This window comes from Aulostomus chinensis, chromosome 7, assembly GCF_037954235.1.
Source record: "Aulostomus chinensis isolate RoL2024-O1b breed Wild chromosome 7, RoL_Achi_v1.0, whole genome shotgun sequence".
In the NCBI taxonomy this organism is placed as follows: domain Eukaryota; kingdom Metazoa; phylum Chordata; class Actinopteri; order Syngnathiformes; family Aulostomidae; genus Aulostomus; species Aulostomus chinensis.
The window spans coordinates 29,734,809-29,755,207 of NC_141326.1; the positions used below are offsets into that span (position 1 = coordinate 29,734,809).

Consider the following 20,399-nt stretch of genomic DNA (forward strand, 5'->3'; position numbering starts at 1 on the left):
GTCGATGGAGGAGTGAAGGAGGCAGTGCTGGAAGTGAGTTCCACCTTGAATACGTTGCCAGGCGAACAGCCTTTACAGCTGCTCAGCGATCTTGGTGACACTCCTTTTGGGGGGGGGGGTGATCAACTGCAGCGTTCCGGTGATTTCAGGAGCTGCAAAACATTCAAACAAATATTTCTTATTGTCAAGTAAAATAAATCTACGCACAGGAACAAATCGATGAAGTTTCCCTCATAAACACCTGAATATTCCAGTCCAATAAGAAAAAGTAAAGACACTCCTTCATGTTGAGTCATTCACTTCAGTTCGATGGTGAATTTTGCCATGGCGTTCTGGCTTTGTGTCTCTTGCCGTGTGTCAGATTGTTGAGTCGGGAGGATTTTCCTCAGAGGTTTGTTTGTCCGGAGGGGTTTTTGTGTCTGTGCAGGTTCCAAATCAAAGCAAACTCAGCCCTGAAGTCTGGAAGTCTTTCTGAGCTGATGTGTCTGTGACCTCGTGACCTTTGTGTGCTCAGGCCTGACGGGATGGGCACGGTGAGCGTGGAGGAGAGAGACCAGTTTGAATCCGTCAGGGGTCGACTCATCGTGCTGCTGGACAACCAGATCACACATTTTAGGTGAGACGCTTCAGAGCGGCCCAGCGCGCCGTCCTGCTGGGGCTCGCCGCTGATGAACCACTGCTACTGGGGGGGGGGTAGTGTTTTGTTTTGCAGTTTTCTACTGGTTTTTTTTCTCCTTTTCCTTCAATTTTCTCCCCAATTGTCTATCACCTGGTCTTTGCCCCACCCCCTCTGCCACTCACATCACACCTGAGGGCAAGGAGTCTCAGCAGGGAGACGTAGCATATGGGACAGTCACTCAACTCCACCCTGAACAGGCGCCCCCACCGACCAGAGGAGGACAAACCTTCGTTTCCAGTCCAGCAACCAGTTTAAGACATTGGTTTAAAAGTCCTCTCGCCTCCTGCTGGTCAGTTTTGTCTGCAGAAGTCTTGTAAGTGTGTAGTTGTGTGTAGTTGTGTGTAGTTGCTGGTGTTTTTACGGCCTTCTTTCGATTTGCAGAAGTGACGCACAGCAGCTCCCGTCGTCAGGAGCTGACCTGAAGCGAAGCAGTCGCTATGAGAAACACCAGTTTGCTCATTTTATCTCCGTCATAACGAACGGAGGCCGTCTGGGTATTTTTAGCCCCGTCAGCACCACACAACAGGTGCAGGACATGCATCCACCCCGGCTGATGAGACCTCCCTGCATCCCCATGCTGCTATTCAGCGCCGCCGCCGCCGTGTGAACACATTGTGAGCGCGGTGTGAAAGCAACAGCCCCGAGACCTTGAGCAACACTTGTCTGAATGGACCTGTGCCATTAACTGTCCCACAGCCTGGCTCTTTAAACCCTTCGCGCCTGAGAGGGGCCCTCCATCTGGACCCTGAGAGGAGGGGAGGGGCCGGTCGAGGCCGGGGGGGGGGGCAATCAGCGGGAGTCATTACTAGCTCACCTCAACAAGAGGCTAATGCTGGTAAATAATGGCCCGGACAATGCTGGGATTATGCTAATGTGTTCCAGACAAGAGCAGGATTTCCACAGTTTGGTTTAGATTAAAGCGCAGCTCAGCCACTTAGGATTCATTTGGCCTCCAAATGTAACCTGCAGCTGCCGGCCTCCATCTTGGTTTTGCTGTTATTGACTCAGGAAGGAGCCTCCGCCTCATAGCGTGACGTTCAGTCACCTGCAGAGTTCTGCTGGTGTGGACACGCCCATCCGGTACCAGAACCATGCTGCCTCCTCTGCTGTCACATAGACGGGGTCGTTTCATAGCCTTCACGGGAAGTTGCGCTGTGATACGCAAGAGCAGCGAGGAAGAATTGATTGACATGTCACATTAGTGGGCGGAGTTAGAAAACTTAGTTATTTTACCTTGTTTAAAAATCTCACCAATCAGAAGTGGGCGTGTCCAGTATCAGGGCTGCAGGTTGGAGGAAGAGTGGATGAATGACTTCCTGTTTTACATCAATGATGACATCACATCACAGTTGTAGAAGCTTAGCAGGATATGCTGATATATACTGTAGATATGCAGTATCCATGTACATGGACACACTGGTATTGGAGCAGTGTACACAGGTCACACAGCTGAAGGTGATACTTCACCCAGGAAGTGTGTATGCGCCGCGGTGCCGTGACGGCGTGGCCGGCTCCTCCCGCGTCCTGGAGTCACAGAAGAAATGCAGGAGGGAGAAAACCTCTTTGTTGAGTGAATGGAAGGCAAAAGGCCCTTGTGTGTGAAGGGTTGCTGCACAGCAGCGCCGCCGCTGAAGAGTGAGACAATGTGGTCGATGGTTCGATAGCGCGAAGGCTCCTGCTTCAATCCCTGACTCCTGTGGCGGCCATGTTGGAGTGTCCTTGAGCCAAGAACGGCCCCCTTTCCGTCCCCGCAGCCTCTGTTCTCGCCACGCCAGAACTACGCTGCGTCCGTGCGGCCTCCTCTTTTACCGCTGCGGTCCAAAGAAAACGCGGTTGTTCTTTTTGTCAAATAACGAGTCAAAGGATTTACAAGTTTAATGTTGTGATCGACGGCTGTCTCCCGTCACTACATCAGTGTTGATAAATCACATGACTCCTCGCCATTGAAATACTGAAATCATTGTCAGGCCTTTTCACCATTTTCTGATTAAATGGATTTTCATTGAAATGAACACCATGAACTCCTGACTCCAGTTTTTGATATGAACAGAATCTTCAAACAAAGTCCCGCTTCATTATTTTGTAAAACTGGTTCTTGTCTTTTTATTTCTGCGGCGTCACCGTGGACATCTGCTCGTAGATTTTTGTCCAATGAGTGACTGACCTGTGCGACTGTGTGCCTTTGTTTCTTCAGTACTGTTCACTTGTCAATTAGGGAACGTGAAACCTCCCCAAACTACTTCGTCTGCACTCAGACGGAGCCGGAGGTGAGAAAAGCTTCCTTCATCAGTGTAATTAGATGAAAGGAGGCGGCCATCTGTTACCGCCGGCCGACGTCTTTCTGCTGCTTCGCTCTGTCTTCCATTCTTCTTTTTCACACGGTCGTCCCTGAGATTGTTTCTAATTGAGATGCCCGCCCACATTTTGCATCTGCAGGTACTGCTTCCCCTTCGGACGACCAGATGGGGCCCTGAAGGCAACGCTCTCCCTGCAGGAGCGGGTACAGCAACACCTTCTAATGTACCTGCTTCCAAATTCCTGTCAGGTTGCTGTCATCCTGACGAGTCAAACCGTCTGGGTGTTCCAGGTTCTCATGAAGGACATCACCACACCTGTCCCTCCTGACGAGATGAGGAAGCTGGTGCAGACGTGTCTGGAGAAAGCAGCTCGAATAAACTACAGCCAGCTGATGGAGTACGCTCAGATCAGGGGTGAGACTGGGACAGGGCGGACGCCACTTCTCTTTGTACGGAGCTCCTGAGCTAAAATTTAGATTTGTACTTTGGTTGCTGCAAATACTTGAGATGAAAAGAAGCTTCCTGCCACAGGAGACCAGCCGCTGAAGTCACCCTGAGCTTGGAGGAGGGGCCAGATAAGAGACAGAGGGATGAATAAGGAGAGCAGGACAAGACAGCGGCGAGACAAAACAGCATTGAGACATGACAGCGCCGGGACATGACAGCGCCAGGACATGACAGCATTGAGACATGACAGCATTGAGACATGACAGCATTGAGACATGACAGCGCCGAGACATGACAGCACTGAGACATGACAGCGCCGGGACATGACAGCATTGAGACATGACAGTGCCGGGACATGACAGCATTGAGACATGACAGCATTGAGACATGACAGTGCCGGGACATGACAGCATTGAGACATGACAGCACTGAGACATGACAGCTCCGGGACATGACAGCATTGAGACATGACAGCATTGAGACATGACAGCACTGAGACATGACAGCTCCGGGACATGACAGCGCCGGGACATGACAGCGCCGGGACATGACAGCACCGAGACAAGAGAGCATTGAGACATGACAGTGCCGAGACATGACAGCGCCGGGACATGACAGTGCCGGGACATGACAGCATTGAGACATGACAGCATTGAGACATGACAGCACTGAGACATGACAGCACCGAGACATGACAGCGCCGGGACATGACAGCGCCGGGACATGACAGCGCCGGGACAAGAGAGCATTGAGACATGACAGCACTGAGACATGACAGCGCAGAGACATGACAGCGCCGAGACAAGAGAGCATTGAGACATGACAGCGCCGAGACATGACAGCATTGAGACATGACAGCATTGAGACATGACAGCATTGAGACATGACAGTGCCGAGACATGACAGCATTGAGACATGACAGCATTGAGACATGACAGCGCAGAGACATGACAGCGCCGAGACAAGAGAGCATTGAGACATGACAGCGCCGAGACATGACAGCATTGAGACATGACAGCATTGAGACATGACAGCATTGAGACATGACAGTGCCGAGACATGACAGCATTGAGACATGACAGCATTGAGACATGACAGCGCAGAGACATGACAGCGCAGAGACAAGAGAGCATTGAGACATGACAGTGCCGAGACATGACAGCATTGAGACATGACAGCGCCGAGACATGACAGCGCCGAGACATGACAGCATTGAGACATGACAGCGCCGAGACATGACAGCATTGAGACATGACAGCGCCGAGACATGACAGCATTGAGACATGACAGCGCCGAGACATGACAGCATTGAGACATGACAGCACTGAGACATGACAGCGCCGAGACATGACAGCATTGAGACATGACAGCATTGAGACATGACAGCATTGAGACATGACAGTGCCGAGACATGACAGCATTGAGACATGACAGCATTGAGACATGACAGCGCAGAGACATGACAGCGCAGAGACAAGAGAGCATTGAGACATGACAGTGCCGAGACATGACAGCATTGAGACATGACAGCGCCGAGACATGACAGCGCCGAGACATGACAGCATTGAGACATGACAGCGCCGAGACATGACAGCATTGAGACATGACAGCGCCGAGACATGACAGCATTGAGACATGACAGCGCCGAGACATGACAGCATTGAGACATGACAGCACTGAGACATGACAGCGCCGAGACATGACAGCATTGAGACATGACAGCGCCGAGACATGACAGCATTGAGACATGACAGCGCCGAGACATGACAGCAGGGGCACGCGGCCTTTAGGCTCAGGTTGTTGGGAAGAGCGTTACCTCGGTCCGGGTGTGAGAGGGTGAGGATGAAACTTGACAGCTGTGAACTCACTGTGTTTTTCTATGCTGAATGTCTCCACCTTCAGTGGACGTCCAGGCTGCACCGGAGAAAAAACTGGAGGACATGATGCGACTGGGAGAGCTCAGCATCGAAGTCCTGCAGCAGAATGACGAGCATCACTCGGAGGTAGGTGCTCAGTATTTGTGGAACTGAATTCAACCGCCAGGGTTTTGACTTAAATTATTCATTATTACTTCACCTGGAAGAGTTTGACGCAGCGACAATGCTGAGTTGGTTCCATTGCAGCCGCTTCAGGGCCGATGGTGGTCCAGCACTCGAGCCAGAGCCTGGAGCCATGTTGGCCTCATGTTTAGAGCTCTCCAGAATCTTCCTGGAGGGAAGTGTTAAACTCAGACTTCACCCAAAAAGCGTATTTTGCCTGTCAAATACTTGCTAAGATGTTTTTTCCCTCCTTCATCACTTCTTTGTGAATGCAGAAAGAGCCAGCCACGTATATTTAGCTTGAAGCTAATGGAGACTGACGGCTAACAACTGCAAAACTGTCCTGAAACGTACAAAATTTAAAGTGCAGCGTCCAGATGAGCTGGTGTACGGCGGCAGGAAGAAGACCTGAATCATACGATGTGACAAATCTTGCAAATGTTTGAATGCTGATCTGAAGTAAATCTACGACCACGTTTGTGCTGCAGCCCAGGAACCAGCTGGTGTCCCCAATACCTCAACAAGCACCACCACCCAGCGTGGTCACAGCTTCATGCGTTCATCAGGGTTTGTTGGAGGTGTTGGTGGAGTCGTGATCCACGGGGGCCGAACCCCTCTGGGGCCCCTCGACCGAACCCTTAATCCAGCGACACGCATTTGGCTCCCGGAGGAAACAAGTCTTCTGCGACTCACTTGTTTCCTGATTCTTTCCCAGAGTGTTTCAGCGCCGACGCACACTTTCCCTTCTCTCGAGCCGCCTGCTGTCATTTTGAGTGACAGAGGCGAGGACTGAACAAGCCCCTTGATCACTTCATTAACATTCTTGATCACTTTCTGCAGCACTGTCCATTTCCCTCCTTTGCCTGTGTCAGTGGCGTTTATGTTAAAGTTGCAGGTGACAAGGCAAGTGGCGCCGCTGCATTCGGAGGTACGATGAAAACAACGCCCACGACCCATACGCACACGCTGTCGCTACGCTGTGGTGTAAAACTGATCAATCATAGGTGTTGAGACGTGGCAGTTTGATCAGCCCTAAGTGGCAGCGCGGCGCTCAGGCATCTGTTTCTGAGTTATTAATAACACGGCGCCCTCCCGCTGCCATGGCGACCGGTGGATCGTTGCTCTGTGCTTCAGTTGTGATGTTAACTGCAAATTAGAGGCTTCTCGTCAGAGCACTGGCAGCACCGGCTGTCACAGCTTAAATTTAGAGATGCCTCATCTACAGGCTTCCCACAAAGTTTAGACAAATTCTTACTTTCAAAGGTCATTTTTGCAAGGACGTGTGATGTCATCCACGCAAAAACTCACGGAAACAACGACACAACACGTGTGACACCATTTCTTATGGTTTTTATACGAATTCCCCCATCCTGGTCTCTACTACCTGCTCCGAGTCTCCCGCCATCCTCGTTCACGTGTCTCTCTTGTTATAGAACCGGCTAAGCTAGCAGCGCCGCTGAGCTCCGACCTTGAGGATTTTCAGCGTTGAAGAATAATTTGTGTTTGTGTATTTACACTGCAGTTGGAATCCAGTTTGTGATCAGATTGCGGTCCAGTGGCACTGGATCACATGAGTCCAGGTGTCAGTGCACCTGGATTGTGACGCGATCTGCAAAACTGTCTTTGGAGGAGCTCGGGGTCGAGTTCTAACCCCATTAAGATGAGGCGTAAACATGTTTCCTGTCCGCGTGCAACTGAGGGCTGAAATCCATCATCAGTATGGCGGAAACTCCAGCTGTGGTCGGTATTCCAGTTGTCGAGGACGGAATCTTCTCCTGCCTGGAAGAGCAACCACGACAGCACGGATGAGAGGCCTCTTTCTTCCTTGCTGTTGTTTTTCACTGGCGCGTAAACAAAGGGAGGGTTGGGCCTGCCGCTGGAGGCCCTTCATCCTTCATCAGAACAAGACGTGCCAGAAAAGGACGACGCTCGTGTGAATACCACGCCAACACGTTGGTGATCAAGTGTTGTTGTCAGAGTCCGGTCAGACCGCATGAACCCAGTTCACTGCAGGCGCCGCTCATCTGCCTGTGAGCGACTCCTGGGCCAACTCCTCCCACCTCGCGCGCGGGTCGTTTGAGGAGAGTCCGTTACTGTTGTTTGTTTTTGCTCGTTGTGAATGAAGTGGTGACGATGCTTGTTTTGGATAAGTGGCGTGAATCAGACGGCTCTGTCCTAAACGTGGTGGGCGTCGATCCTGCGTCACTGGAACTGAATAACTGAGCTCACATGAAGCCTCTGAGTGACTGACCTGTCTGTCTCTCTGCTGCTCCTCTTTGTGGTGGAAGGGACGAGAGGTAAGTTGGTGGTGAGTGTTTCTGTCCTTGTGTGTGTGTGTGTGTGTGTGTGTGTGTGTGTGTGTGTGTGTGTGTGTGTGTGTGTGTGTGTGTGTGTGTGTGTTTGTGTGTGATGATTTTGTGCGTGATGATTTCGTGCGATGATCTTTTACACTAAAGCAGAAGATTGATTTAAATCTGACAGCCACGCCGGATAAAAGGATTTTCTGTGGTTTAAAAGTGGTAGCTGAGATACGAGGTGAGGGGGTCATTTCCTCTCCTTCTTTCTCCTCCTTTCCTTTTTTTTTTTTTTTTTTGCTTCTTGTAATCTTTTTGTTTTTCTCTTCTCATCCCTTGTTTCTTTCGCTTCCTTGAGCCAATTTCTCATTTCTGGTAGCAGCATTTGTTGAAAAAAGATGGATGTCTTGAGATGAAAGACTTTAAAGCGGCGAGTGAATGCCAGGCTTGTTTAATGCGGTTTTTGTCAGTAGCAGGAAACTGAAAAGGCACATTTTCAAGGCCCGATGATTCGTCCCGCAAGGCCACGAGTCAGAGCTGCTCCTCATCTGACATTTCTGCCTCTTCTTCCTCGCTTATACACAAATACAAACCTGAGCGCATCGCCGCGATTCAAGGCTGGTTGCACATTTCTCTCAGAGGTCCTTTGGTCTTCAATAGCATCGGTCACCTGAGCAGGCTGACCTCCATCAGCTGGAGAGCCACACAGCCCGGATGCTCTTTAGACTGAAGATATTTCCATTAATGAATCAACAGGTAGATTCACAACGGTAGCGCGGCGCTTATTCTCCTTCTGTTACAGTTTAAAAGCAGCTAACAGTCACAGAGATATCTTACATCCAACCCTGTTAAGATTTCTGAGGCTGTCAGCAGGTCACGTCGCTCTTCATCAGATCAAGATGTTTTGCTCATCAGGAAATTTACAAGCGTGAATTGGACGCTCTGACATTTTCATATTCTGACACTGATGAAGTCGCGCAGGTTCTAAGTGGCACACAGAAGCTGTCGGTCTGTGAGGGTCAATGTCGCTTCCCTGCACTAAAATTCAGTGATGACCGTTTTGACCCATAAAGCAGATTGATAATCAATAAGCCGTAATGAGTGTTGACGTTACGGTGAATCGCCACGAATCAGAATGTGGAACCAGTCAGAACTCTTTGTCTGGCACCTCCGCATTCTCAAGGATACGGAACCAACATCAGGTTTATTCTGGATATGAAGCAGACTAGCGACGAGCCTCAGGAGGTCGTCAGGGCAACGCCAGAGGTGAACTGATGAATGCCGACAAGTATAATCAGGCACCGACTGCATAACGAGAGGAGGTTCATGGAGTGTTTCATAAACAGCAGTCCAAGTACAGGACCTGGTGGAACTCCTGGACAAGCCTTGACACGCCCAGAACATGAATAAATGGGACTAAGGCAACTCAGCGTGGTTCCTTTGATGCCCATTAAATGTTCCGATCTCTGTAAGAGAACGTTGGTTGGTGGTGTCAAGTCCAGACCCGAAATTCAGCCAACATCATTTTAGTGATGCAGTTGAGACGTTGGCTGCCTCGGCGCCACGATGGACTCCAACTGAACTGCTGCTGTGTGGAAAGTTAGAACCGTTCAGCAGCTGCTTTCTCAAGGTTCTTAGAAAGAAGGAGGAGGTCAGATGTTGCTTTATATTTGACTAAAAACACTTCTGAAGAACTTGAGAGAAAAGAATACATAGAGTCAAGAGACCTTCATTCTTCTGCTCAGAGTCTCCAAAGCAGCTTTTGTTCGGTCTCGTGTTTGACGAAAGGAGCGACTTATTCCATCGCTGGCCTCAGAAATCACAGAAAATCCTCCTCCGCCATCTTGGCCCTCAATCAAGTTTAGAGTTTGTTGCTTTGTGTTCGTACCCGCCGCCTTCTGTAGATTATTAAAATAGCAGCAGTGCCACCTGGAGCCGTTCTCTGCCCACTCAGTTGTCATCATCAGTTGTCCCTGATTGGAATCTGAACCTGATTTGTGGGACCCCACTGGAGGAGTGGATCCCAGGTGGACACTGAGATGTGTTGATCTTGATTCCTGTCTGGAGTTGCACCTTCAGCTGTGAGTCAAGACTGAATTTTGATAGCCATGATTGTCCCTTAACTTTAATTTTCGGCAGCCAAACTTTACACCGAGCCGTGATCTCAGACTTGATCCTAAACCCCAAAAAGTGCTTAATTATAATATGAATTTAAAAGCCATTTCCAAGAATAAAAGACGGTGTGAAATAAAAAAAACTTCAGGTTTCACCTGCAGACACCAGAGAGGGATCAGACGTGTTCCCTTTGCTCCCTGACGTCACTTCCTCTCCGTCTTCCTCAGGCGTTCTCTTGGTGGCCGGAGCTGATGGCCGAACACGCCGAGATGTTTCTGTCTCTGTACAGAGCCGACATGGATGCCGCTCTGCAGGTCCAGCCCGTCGACTCCTGGAACAGCTTCCCGCTATTCCAGCTCCTCAACAACTTCCTCCGAACTGACCGTGAGTCGGAGTTGGGAGTCCAAACACACACGCACACACACACACACACACACACACACACACACTTGGTGAAGCTCACCTGTCTTCAGCAGCAGTGTGTGAGGAAGGCAGATATGACTCCCTCAAAGGTGAGCTTTTTTGTGAACGTTCCTGAGTGGAACACACAACGACCAGTTTGACTATCAGGATTTGATTCTTTTGGTCTGACAACACTGCAAAGTTCTAGTTGAGCTTCACAATTCGACCGTTGTTCCAAAGTCTAGCTAGCAGAGGGCTAAAGGTCTCAGTTACTGGAACCAGAGCAGGAGAACAGGACATTTTGTCCCCCCACTTTCAGGCTTGATTGTAACAGGGAAGTTAAGTGAGCCAGAACCTCGTAGACGAAACCCTCCGATTCATCTTCAGGTCTCCATTTGTCTGCACGCAGAAAACATTCAAGGTTGTTGATTTAAGACAAAGATGTCCCGTCCCAGAGTCTGGGGGAGTTTTTAAGATGCAGCGAGGCAGCCAGAGCTCTGCTGGCTGTCACTCACACACACACTCACACACACAAACACAGACACACACACTCACCCTGGGATAGTTCGTGTTCTGGAGTTAACGAGGGAAAGAGCAGGTTCACTCATCGGGTGCTGGATTTGTTCAGCAGACACTTTCACGCTACGTCTCAGTGTGGTTTGTGCCTGCGGCTGCTGGACCTGATGACATCATCACTGTTGATATCGCTGTACTCGAGGGTGGTGGGAGGCGTCGGGATGCTCTTTTACGTTGGCACCCTCGAGTACCTCCGTCTCTAAAGTGAGGTGTTTGTCAGTGTTCTGCAAAACATCGATGGGTGTTGCACACTCAACATTTGCCAAAAAGAGTGTGTGTGTGTGTGGGGGGGGGGGGGGGCTGCTACTATTTTGATCTGGAAGTTTCTTCATGAGCCGACGGAATACATTGAAACCGTATTTTAGTATAAAGTCATCAAGCTGAGTGACTGAGACGGTTTTGAAATATTGTGGTTTCGATCAGAACCGGGCTCAGAGGGTTGCAGTGGTTCCATTTGTTCTGCCAGCACAAACAGAGCCGTTCCTCCGGAGTTTCTGTCGTTTTAGACCTTTCAGGACCGCTCCAGTCGATTCCAGTGATGACTGTAGGTGGCGCCGGCGTGTTCCAGGCGTTAGATGTGGCCCTAGAGATGTTGTAGAAACATGGCCGTCAGTCAGGAGGAGTTTATCTCTGGTGAAGAGAGACGAAGCTCTCGCTCAGGTGGGATGAATCCTGCTGCTGGAATTTCTTCGTCTTGAGCAGGAAACATTTTACGCCTTAAAATGAGAGGAGATGTGTTGCAGTGACCAGTGAGTCACCTGCTGAGGGCTCCACGCGCCAGCAGCCCACCGCGCCGTCGATGCTCCCACTGATGCGTCTTGATTTCTATAATTACTCTCCTCACAACCTGACCTTCGCTTTCAAGTCTCAAAAAACTGCAACTCTTCTGCAGGAATTGCAACCACGCGCTAATTGGCCAGGCGCTAATTAACACCACTTAAGCTAAAGGCAACAAAGCTTGTTAAGAGAGACGGTTAATGACACCTCAGGTAATTAAAACGAGTCGCATCGAGGCACAGAACACTGTGGGGGCTCGGCATCAGCTGACCTGTCCACCTGTGAGCAGGTAGCAGTGGGTGACGCTCACCTGTCGTCACTTTCTGACTCACTTTGAAAGGTAAACTCTTAGAGGAGGAAGTTGATCAGCTGATCTGAGAGATGAGGTCTTCTCCAAAAGTTCAGTCTGATGGAAGAGCAAGTTTACGTCAACTGGTTCATGTCCACACCAACACCCTAAACTTTTCACGCCCTGGCCGTGGTTGAAGCACACAGAGGCACGATGTCACATCCACACCTCCACGTTTGTTTGGATATTAAAATGTTTTGTTATGGCAGAAATGCTGAACCGGAGCCTTCAGAACATCCTGGCACTGCTGATGTCACAACTCAGAGAAACCAAATCTCAGCCAGATGTGTGCGTCACCTCGCGGGCAGATGAGTGACAGACAGATTTCAGATGCTGCCTTGCGCCGCTGCAGCAGGGAAGTCCCGGCTCATTGTTTCCTCTCCCTCAGCCCTTCGTCGGCGCTCAGGCTTTGTCTCCGCGCCAGCAGAGATTTGGCGAGATGCGAGGCTTTATTTAACACGGGCGATGCCAAAGTACCTCCAATACAGTAACAGACACGCCGGCAGATAGACAGACAGCCCAAGGGCAGTTTCTGAACAAAAAAACTGAGTGCTTGATTATGTGGCGAATCCACAAATCTTCTTTTTTTGTGTGTGTCTCATATCTTTTATAATTTTCTAATTATCGTCCTCCGTCAGCGCCGTAATTATTCCAAGTGTCACAACATTAGCCTCGTTGAATTGCAGTGTAATGAGGCAAGAGAGGGCGGCGAAGCCCAGAGAGCGAAATCATAGCTCCGACTCGTTGTAGGAATGAGTTCTTTACCGCTTTGATAATCGTGTCAAAAGTTGGTTTGAGTTCAAATCAGATCAGACGCAGAAGTCAAAAAGACTCGGGGGGGAAATGAAGTTGCCTCCCAGCCATCAAAGCTGAACAAAGCTCGGCTTTTCTATTTGCTCTGAAAGTCTTTTGGATATTTAAACTCGCTGGACGGCTGATCTCAGGTGACGCCTCATCAGCTCTGCGAAGGCTGGGTTCTTTTCAATGAGTCTATTATCTCTCGGTTGTTCTGCAGATTACTTAAATGCTCACTTGTTTGTCAGAGTGTGCAGGCGAGCGGTTGCGAGGGAGGCGGATTCCTCTCTCCAGAGGGCTAAAAGGCAAGTGTTACTCATGACGGAGCAGAGCGAGACGAATTAAAACTAATGAAGTCCTGAGAGACCAGCCTGCTTGCTTCTCACCACCCAGCGCTCCTGTCGCTCTGCACTGTTACTGTCACTGATAATTTATCTCTCTGTTTGACAACCTGCGACTCACAACTGGGGGGGGGGGGTCAGGAACACCCGTGAAGTCACACCTTCGATGAGCGCGAGGATCAGCTTCGCTCGAGATGGATTTGTAGTTTCTTGTGTCCGTCAGATCCTGGTTTGATCCTCCAAATACTCCAGTATTATATTATTATATAACTTGTTGGTCGTCCATGTATTGAGAGATGAATGCGTATTCAAGTTTGTTTTAATTTTCAGGGTCTGTATGGTTATTCAGTGTCCTTTGGCCCCGCCCTCCACAGCTCACCTGTGCAACGGCGCTTTCCACAAACACCTGCAGGACCTGTTCGTCCCCTTGGTGGTTCGCTATATCGACCTGATGGAGTCGTCCATCGCCCAGTCCATCCACCGGGGCTTCGAGCAGGAGACCTGGCAGTCCGTCAAGTAAGGCTCACAGACAGACAGATAGACGGACAGACAGACAGACAGACAGAGGGTCAGAGTGTGGTCAGAGTCAACTCATGCACATGAGGCAAAAGGATGAATCCTAACGACCAGGTAACAACGAGCATTTAAGATGCTAACGTCCGCCTGCTACGCCGGGGTGTGGACCTCCATTTGACGTGAGGCCGTTGGAATATTGACCGCCTATGAGAGTGATTGATCCAACCAAGAACTTCAGGAGTGAGAGCGCTGCTTCCTGAGTGTTCTCTCGTTCAGCTGCACTGCACAGACCAACATGGAGCTGCCCGGGGGGATGCGCCCTCTGATGCTCACTTGTGGTACTGCACACAGCGAGGGGCTTTATGTCAGAATCCCAACATTCGTATCGATCCTGGTTCTGAATCTCCTGAACAGCTATCCATCTCTCCCAGATCCCGTACGGGGATCCCGCTGCTCTTGTTTTCTTTGGATCAAGCGTCGTTTTGGTTTGAGATCCAGTGAGATTGTGCTGGACTACAGAAACGTCTCATCTTAAGATGCGCTGCTTTTGTTCGGAAACGTATTTGTGGAAAATTGGACATTTCTCACCCATCACGTGGCTGAAACCCGCTTTATCTGATAGAATTCGCCTGGCGTCCTCTGAGGGGACCAGTGGTTCCTTGACGAGCAAAAACCGTCCCTCATTGTCCTCATTACGGTCTGTTTACAATTAGCAGCGATGGTTTGCTGAAGTGGGACCATCGCTGCTGCAGAAACAATCCAAGATGAGGCAACGGAACAAATATGAGGTTGCTCAGAGCAGCGCAGGAACAAAAGCAGACGGGGCTGAATGCACACCACACACGGCAAGGACACGCTGCAGGCAGGGACAATGGAGGGAGAGCTAGACTCTTGAACAAAAAGCACCTCCAGTGAATAGAAGTAAGCAGTGACTTTTCTGTCTTTTATTGGTGTTTGCTATTCATTAGTTACTGCAGTCGGAACAAGTGGCTGTCATTATGTTGCTATTCTGGCGCGCGTGTGCGTGTGTGTGTGTGCGTGTGTGAGTGTTTGAGTGTTTGAGTGACTATCTCTTCTCTTTCTCCTTGTTTGTGATTCTGTTACCCGCCCACATTGGTTGACCACGCCGCTCACTCCGACCCGTCAGGTCATTAACGAACAATCTAGCCAGCGTTCCTCTTCCTAAAGTGCCCAGCCTTCCTCTCACACTGCCACAGATGCCCAGCTTCTCTGCGCCGGCCTGGATGGGGCCGCTGTGTGACAACACGTATGTATGGGGGGGCTGAGGTTTACACTGGAGGTCTTCAGAGAAGAGGGAGCGTCTCACACCATCCCTGGGGACTGGAGAACCATAGAACCGAGAAACACTTAACTCAGATTAATCAGACGCCGTGAGTCTGACTTCGTCTTCCTGGTTGTTCCCAAAATTTGTCTTCGCCTCCAGAGAAGCAGCAACATGTCCGGTACCAGCTGGAGCCTGCTTGGTCGTAATTCCTCCAGTTTGTTTTTGTTTCTCTTCACCGCCTGTTACCGCCATCGTAACGCGGCCTAACGCCGCCACCTTCTGAGGGAAATATGAGCTACACAACCTGCTTTATTCGCTCCTCTCGATGGAAATGCTGCATTTCCACCTTTGCAGCTTTTCTACATTTTGCTTAAAATTCGCTCGACATTTTATGGAAACATGACAAGTGACATCATCAAGCAGCACACAAAACCCTATAGCCATGTTAGCAAGGTTGTATCTTACATGTGCCCCCCCCCCCCCCCCCCATGAATTCTGTCCAGTCATAATCATGGTGGGAGGGGCTACAGCCATGATGGGGTCTAACCTGGCTGAAGACCTCCAGTTGACCTCTGGTTGTCCTACATGTTGTGAAGTCTGTCTGCATGTTGGCCAGATGTTCATGGAGCTCCCCAGACCAGACTCAGGTCCAGGGTTTTTTTCATGCCTTTACCAGTTATTGATTAGTTGATTGTCAAATGATAGAAAGAAAATGGGGGTTCGTGTAGGAAACAAGTCCTTGAAGTCATGTGTCCATGGTGTAATCCCTGACACATCACTTCCTGTTGGACTACAAACACACCTCATCCCTGACACATCACTTCCTGTTGGACTACAAACACGCCTCATCCCTGACACATCACTTCCTGTTGGACTACAAACACACCTCATCCCTGACACATCACTTCCTGTTGGACTACAAACACACCTCATCCCTGACACATCACTTCCTGTTGGACTACAAACACACCTCATCCCTGACACATCACTTCCTGTTAGACTACAAACACACCTCATCCCTGACACATCACTTTCTGTTGGACTACAAACACACCTCATCCCTGACACATCACTTCCTGTTAGACTACAAACACACCTCATCCCTGACACATCACTTTCTGTTGGACTACAAACACACCTCATCCCTGACTCATCACTTCCTGTTGGACTACAAACACACCTCATCACTGACACATCACTTCCTGTTGGACTACAAACACACCTCATCCCTGACTCATCACTTCCTGTTGGACTACAAACACACCTCATCCCTGACACATCACTTCCGGTTGGACTACAAACACACCTCATCCCTGACTCATCACTTCCTGTTGGACTACAAACACACCTCATCACTGACACATCACTTCCTGTTGGACTACAAACACACCTCATCCCTGACTCATCACTTCCTGTTGGACTACAAACACACCTCATCCCTGACACATCACTTCCGGTTGGACTACAAACACACCTCATCCCTGACTCATCACTTCCTGTTGGACTACAAACACACCTCATCACTGACACATCACTTCCTGTTGGACTACAAACACACCTCATCCCTGACTCATCACTTCCTGTTGGACTACAAACACACCTCATCCCTGACTCATCACTTCCTGTTGGACTACAAACACACCTCATCCCTGACTCATCACTTCCTGTTGGACTACAAACACACCTCATCCCTGACTCATCACTTCCTGTTGGACTACAAACACACCTCATTTCTGACTCCATCACTCCGGTAAGGAGAGTGATTGATGAGTTCAGAGGTTTTTGGTCTTGATGGATCGGATGTTTGGGTTTCTGTCAGCTGCTGGTCCAGTTTTTAACCTTTTCTGGGATCCACAGGACCTTTATCATGCTGCTCAGTCCAGGTCTGTGCTCAGTCCTGGTCTGTGCTCAGTCCTGGTCTTTGCTCAGTCCTGGTCTTTGCTCTATTAATTCCAGGCCAGGCATTTCAAATTGTTCCTGTGACTCCTTATTGACCCTGCATGTCCTCAGTGACTTGTTTTGTGTGGTTTGTGTTCCGTGTGGTTCCGTGTGGTGTTCCGTGTGGTGTTTTGTGTGGTGTGCGTGCTGCTCACGATGTATAATGACCCGTCAACATGATTCTCTGTTGCAGCCTACATGGATTAAATCTACCTGACTTCTTGTAAGTGGAGAGATTTTCTGGGTTTCTGGTGTGAAAGCTTTGAATGTCCAGCCTGCCCTTCTTCACCTGCAGAGATGAAACTGATGAACTCAGCTGCCGTCTTCGTCGCTCTAAACCAAACGTGCTTTGAAGCTTGATATTAGAAAACATTTGGCAACATTTGAATGCCGCCGTCGTCACGGTTACTCCTGAACTTCGTCTCCAGACAGCAGCAACGTGTCTGACAGGAGCTGCTACAACGAGCACATTTACAACTTGTCCAACTGAAGGTAATTCTCTCGTTTCCTGTTCCTGAGGAGCAGAGACGAGGGGCCGGCGTTGGCTCGTTCAGGCTGAAGCTGATGAGCTCCATCGTGAGATTCATCGATAATTCAATCACGTGCGGCGGCGCGTTCAGCTGAGAGGAGTTTTTGAGCTCACCTGCTCTTTTGAACATTCTAGCAACATTTTTGTGTTTTCTGTTCGTCTGCAGCAGGGCTGGCAGTCTCGGAGGGCATGCGGGGGGTGGGGGTCTCGGGAGGCTGGTGGAGGGTGCGCTTCTTAAAAAGGCTCCTCATGCTGACACCCCCAGCCTTTCCCACAACATCGACTTCACTGTTCTTCCACCTCACTTCGCTCGGCCCGCCGCGATCCAATGGAAAAGTGGAGAGAGGGAAGGGAGAAAAAAAAAAGCTGGCACTTCATTAGCGAGCACAGACGGGCGAGTGGGATCGTCCCGTTCCCCGGGGACGAGGGCAGAGCGTGTTCAGTGAAGAGCCCGGCTAATTAGACATGAGGGGGATAGCCACCCAGCATTTAATTGCGCCGCGCACTCAGCCCAAAGCGTTTATTCCTGTGTGCCACTTGTTAAGGTAACAGTCTTTTAAAGGCGAAGTGAGAAAAGTGAGTGAGTGGCGCTTGTTTTAACCCCCACCCCCACCGTCCTCCTCCATCCTCCCGTGGCTGTCATTCTAGCCGGGCGCTGTACACTTGGATGTCGGTGGCGGCGAGCGTTGCCATGTGTTGCTGTGTAACCTGTGCACAGGGGAGAAGGCGGGGACGAGTCCATCTGTCTCAGCCTGGTGATGTGTTCACTGAGTGGAGCCAGTCAGCGCTGCACCAGAACCGCCAAAACCTGTTGAGGAAACACGCCGGCTTTGTTTCTGATGAAACTCCAACATTCTAGACTTGATAGAACTCCCGTGAGCGGCTCATTCTGGCTGAATCGTGTTCTGGAGTTTCGACAGCAGGTCACGACCTCGTCATGCTAGCTTAACTCAGGCAGGCTACCTTAGCATAGGCAGCTAACAAGGGATGTGTGACTTCCTGAAATACAGTCAAAGTCTCTCCCCCCTCAAACCAAAAACCTTAAACCGTTTGGTTGACTGGAGCCTCTCTGAGCAGTCAAACCGGCGTCCAGGTCCAGGACTCTGTGAGAGGAAGCGCTGGCAGAAGAGGTGGATGTGAGAGTGTGTGTTCATCCGCCCTCGTCCTCTCTGCAGTAACGGCTCGGCCACCTCGGAGGATTTGTTCTGGAAGCTGAATGCTCTGCAGATGTTCGTGCTGGACCTCCACTGGCCAGAGCCCGAGTTCGCCAAACATCTGGAGCAGAGACTCAAACTGATGGCCAGCGACATGATGGAGGCCTGCGTCAGGAGGTGGGACTGCTGCTTCCCTCCTCATCTCTACGTCTGCGTGTCTGTAGCCTTGTGATCTGCAGTACCGAAACCACGCAGAGCAGGAAGTTCTGAGCCTCTCAGTTAAGAGTTCTCAGTTCTAGAGAGCAGAGAACCACGGCCCTAAAAACCTCTCTTGTTTTGTTCCTCAGAACAAAATCTGCATTTGAAGCCAAAATGCAGAAAGCCAGTAAGTCAACGGAGTTCCGGGTTCCGCTGTCGGTCTGCACCATGTTCAACCTGCTGATGGACGCCAAGAAGCAGTGCACCAAACTCTGTGTGCTGGACACCGGCCAGGAGGTACACGCCCCCCCCCCCCCCAATACTCCATAAATCCTGAGATTTCAGGTTTCATGTTCATATTTAATGATGGCTGTCAATCATCTCGTCATTCAAGCTCCTGCTGCATGTTGTTTTGGTTTTTATTGGCGCGTCTTTGAACCTTTAACTACAAAACCTGAAAAAAGAAAACACATGGACACATGAACAAACTTATAGTTCCATAAAAGTGGGGGCTTTGACTATGAAGGAGCCACACCAGGGTCACATGACGTCAAGGTCACCACCATTGAGCTTCAGGCTTCTTGTGTTTGTGATGACCTTTAATGACCTCCATGACCTCTGTAGGCTCCTCTAGACTCTTGTTAGCAACCCAGGTTTTTAAGACTCCACCACTCCACCATCCACCAGTCTGGTGTTTACTGGTGGATCTGATGTAGAACTGAACCTCCACCATCCACCAGTCTGGTGTTTACTGGTGGATCTGATGTAGAACTGAACCTCCAACATCCACCGGTCTGGTGTTTACTGGTGGATCTGATGTAGAACTGAACCTCCACCATCCACCGGTCTGGTGTTACTGGTGGATCTGATGTAGAACTGAACCTCCACCATCCCCCGGTCTGGTGTTTACTGGTGGATCTGATGTAGAACTGAACCTCCAACATTCACCAGTCTGGTGTTACTGGTGGATCTGATGTAGAACTGAACCTCCACCATCCCCCGGTCTGGTGTTTACTGGTGGATCTGATGTAGAACTGAACCTCCACCATCCACCGGTCTGGGGTTCACTGGTGGATCTGATGTAGAACTGAACCTCCACCATCCACCGGTCTGGTGTTTACTGGTGGATCTGATGTAGAACTGAACCTCCACCATCCACCAGTCTGGTGTTTACTGGTGGATCTGATGTAGAACTGAACCTCCAACATCCACCGGTCTGGTGTTTACTGGTGGATCTGATGTAGAACTGAACCTCCAACATCCACCAGTCTGGTGTTTACTGGTGGATCTGATGTAGAACTGAACCTCCACCATCCACCAGTCTGGTGTTTACTGGTGGATCTGATGTAGAACTGAACCTCCAACATCCACCAGTCTGGTGTTTACTGGTGGATCTGATGTAGAACTGAACCTCCACCATCCACCAGTCTGGTGTTTACTGGTGGATCTGATGTAGACCTGAACCTGCTGGTATCTCCAGCTGCTGGGAACCATCAACCAACAACTTACTTCCAGGTTTGAGGAGCTTCATCAACATGGTGGAAGCTGTAGAGGAACAGTCGGCCGTCCACGTGTCCTTCAGTGAGACCCGGAACGTTCCAAATAAGCAGACTGGCACCTTGCATGTCAGAACCTCTGACTTGGTGAATGAGCAGCGGCGTCGTGACG

The 20,399-nt window shown here is 50.0% G+C and overlaps 1 protein-coding gene across 7 annotated transcripts in view; it reads left to right on the plus strand.

Moving 5' to 3' along the window:
• Positions 1-20,399, plus strand: part of cadps2 (Ca++-dependent secretion activator 2) — a 121,320-nt gene that overhangs the window by 80,264 nt on the left and 20,657 nt on the right. For 5 of the 7 annotated variants that reach the window (XM_086209847.1, XM_086209846.1, XM_086209848.1 and 2 more), the window contains 10 exons: positions 515-616; positions 3,116-3,179; positions 3,267-3,390; positions 5,326-5,426; positions 10,099-10,255; positions 13,486-13,627; positions 14,775-14,894; positions 17,044-17,073; positions 18,555-18,710; positions 18,881-19,028. In XM_086209847.1, the coding sequence (XP_086065973.1) occupies positions 515-616; positions 3,116-3,179; positions 3,267-3,390; positions 5,326-5,426; positions 10,099-10,255; positions 13,486-13,627; positions 14,775-14,894; positions 17,044-17,073; positions 18,555-18,710; positions 18,881-19,028 (1,144 nt within the window). The remainder of the gene's footprint in view (positions 1-514; positions 617-3,115; positions 3,180-3,266; positions 3,391-5,325; positions 5,427-10,098; positions 10,256-13,485; positions 13,628-14,774; positions 14,895-17,043; positions 17,074-18,554; positions 18,711-18,880; positions 19,029-20,399) is intronic. The other 2 variants (XM_086209850.1, XM_086209851.1) reach the window with 1 other exon arrangement.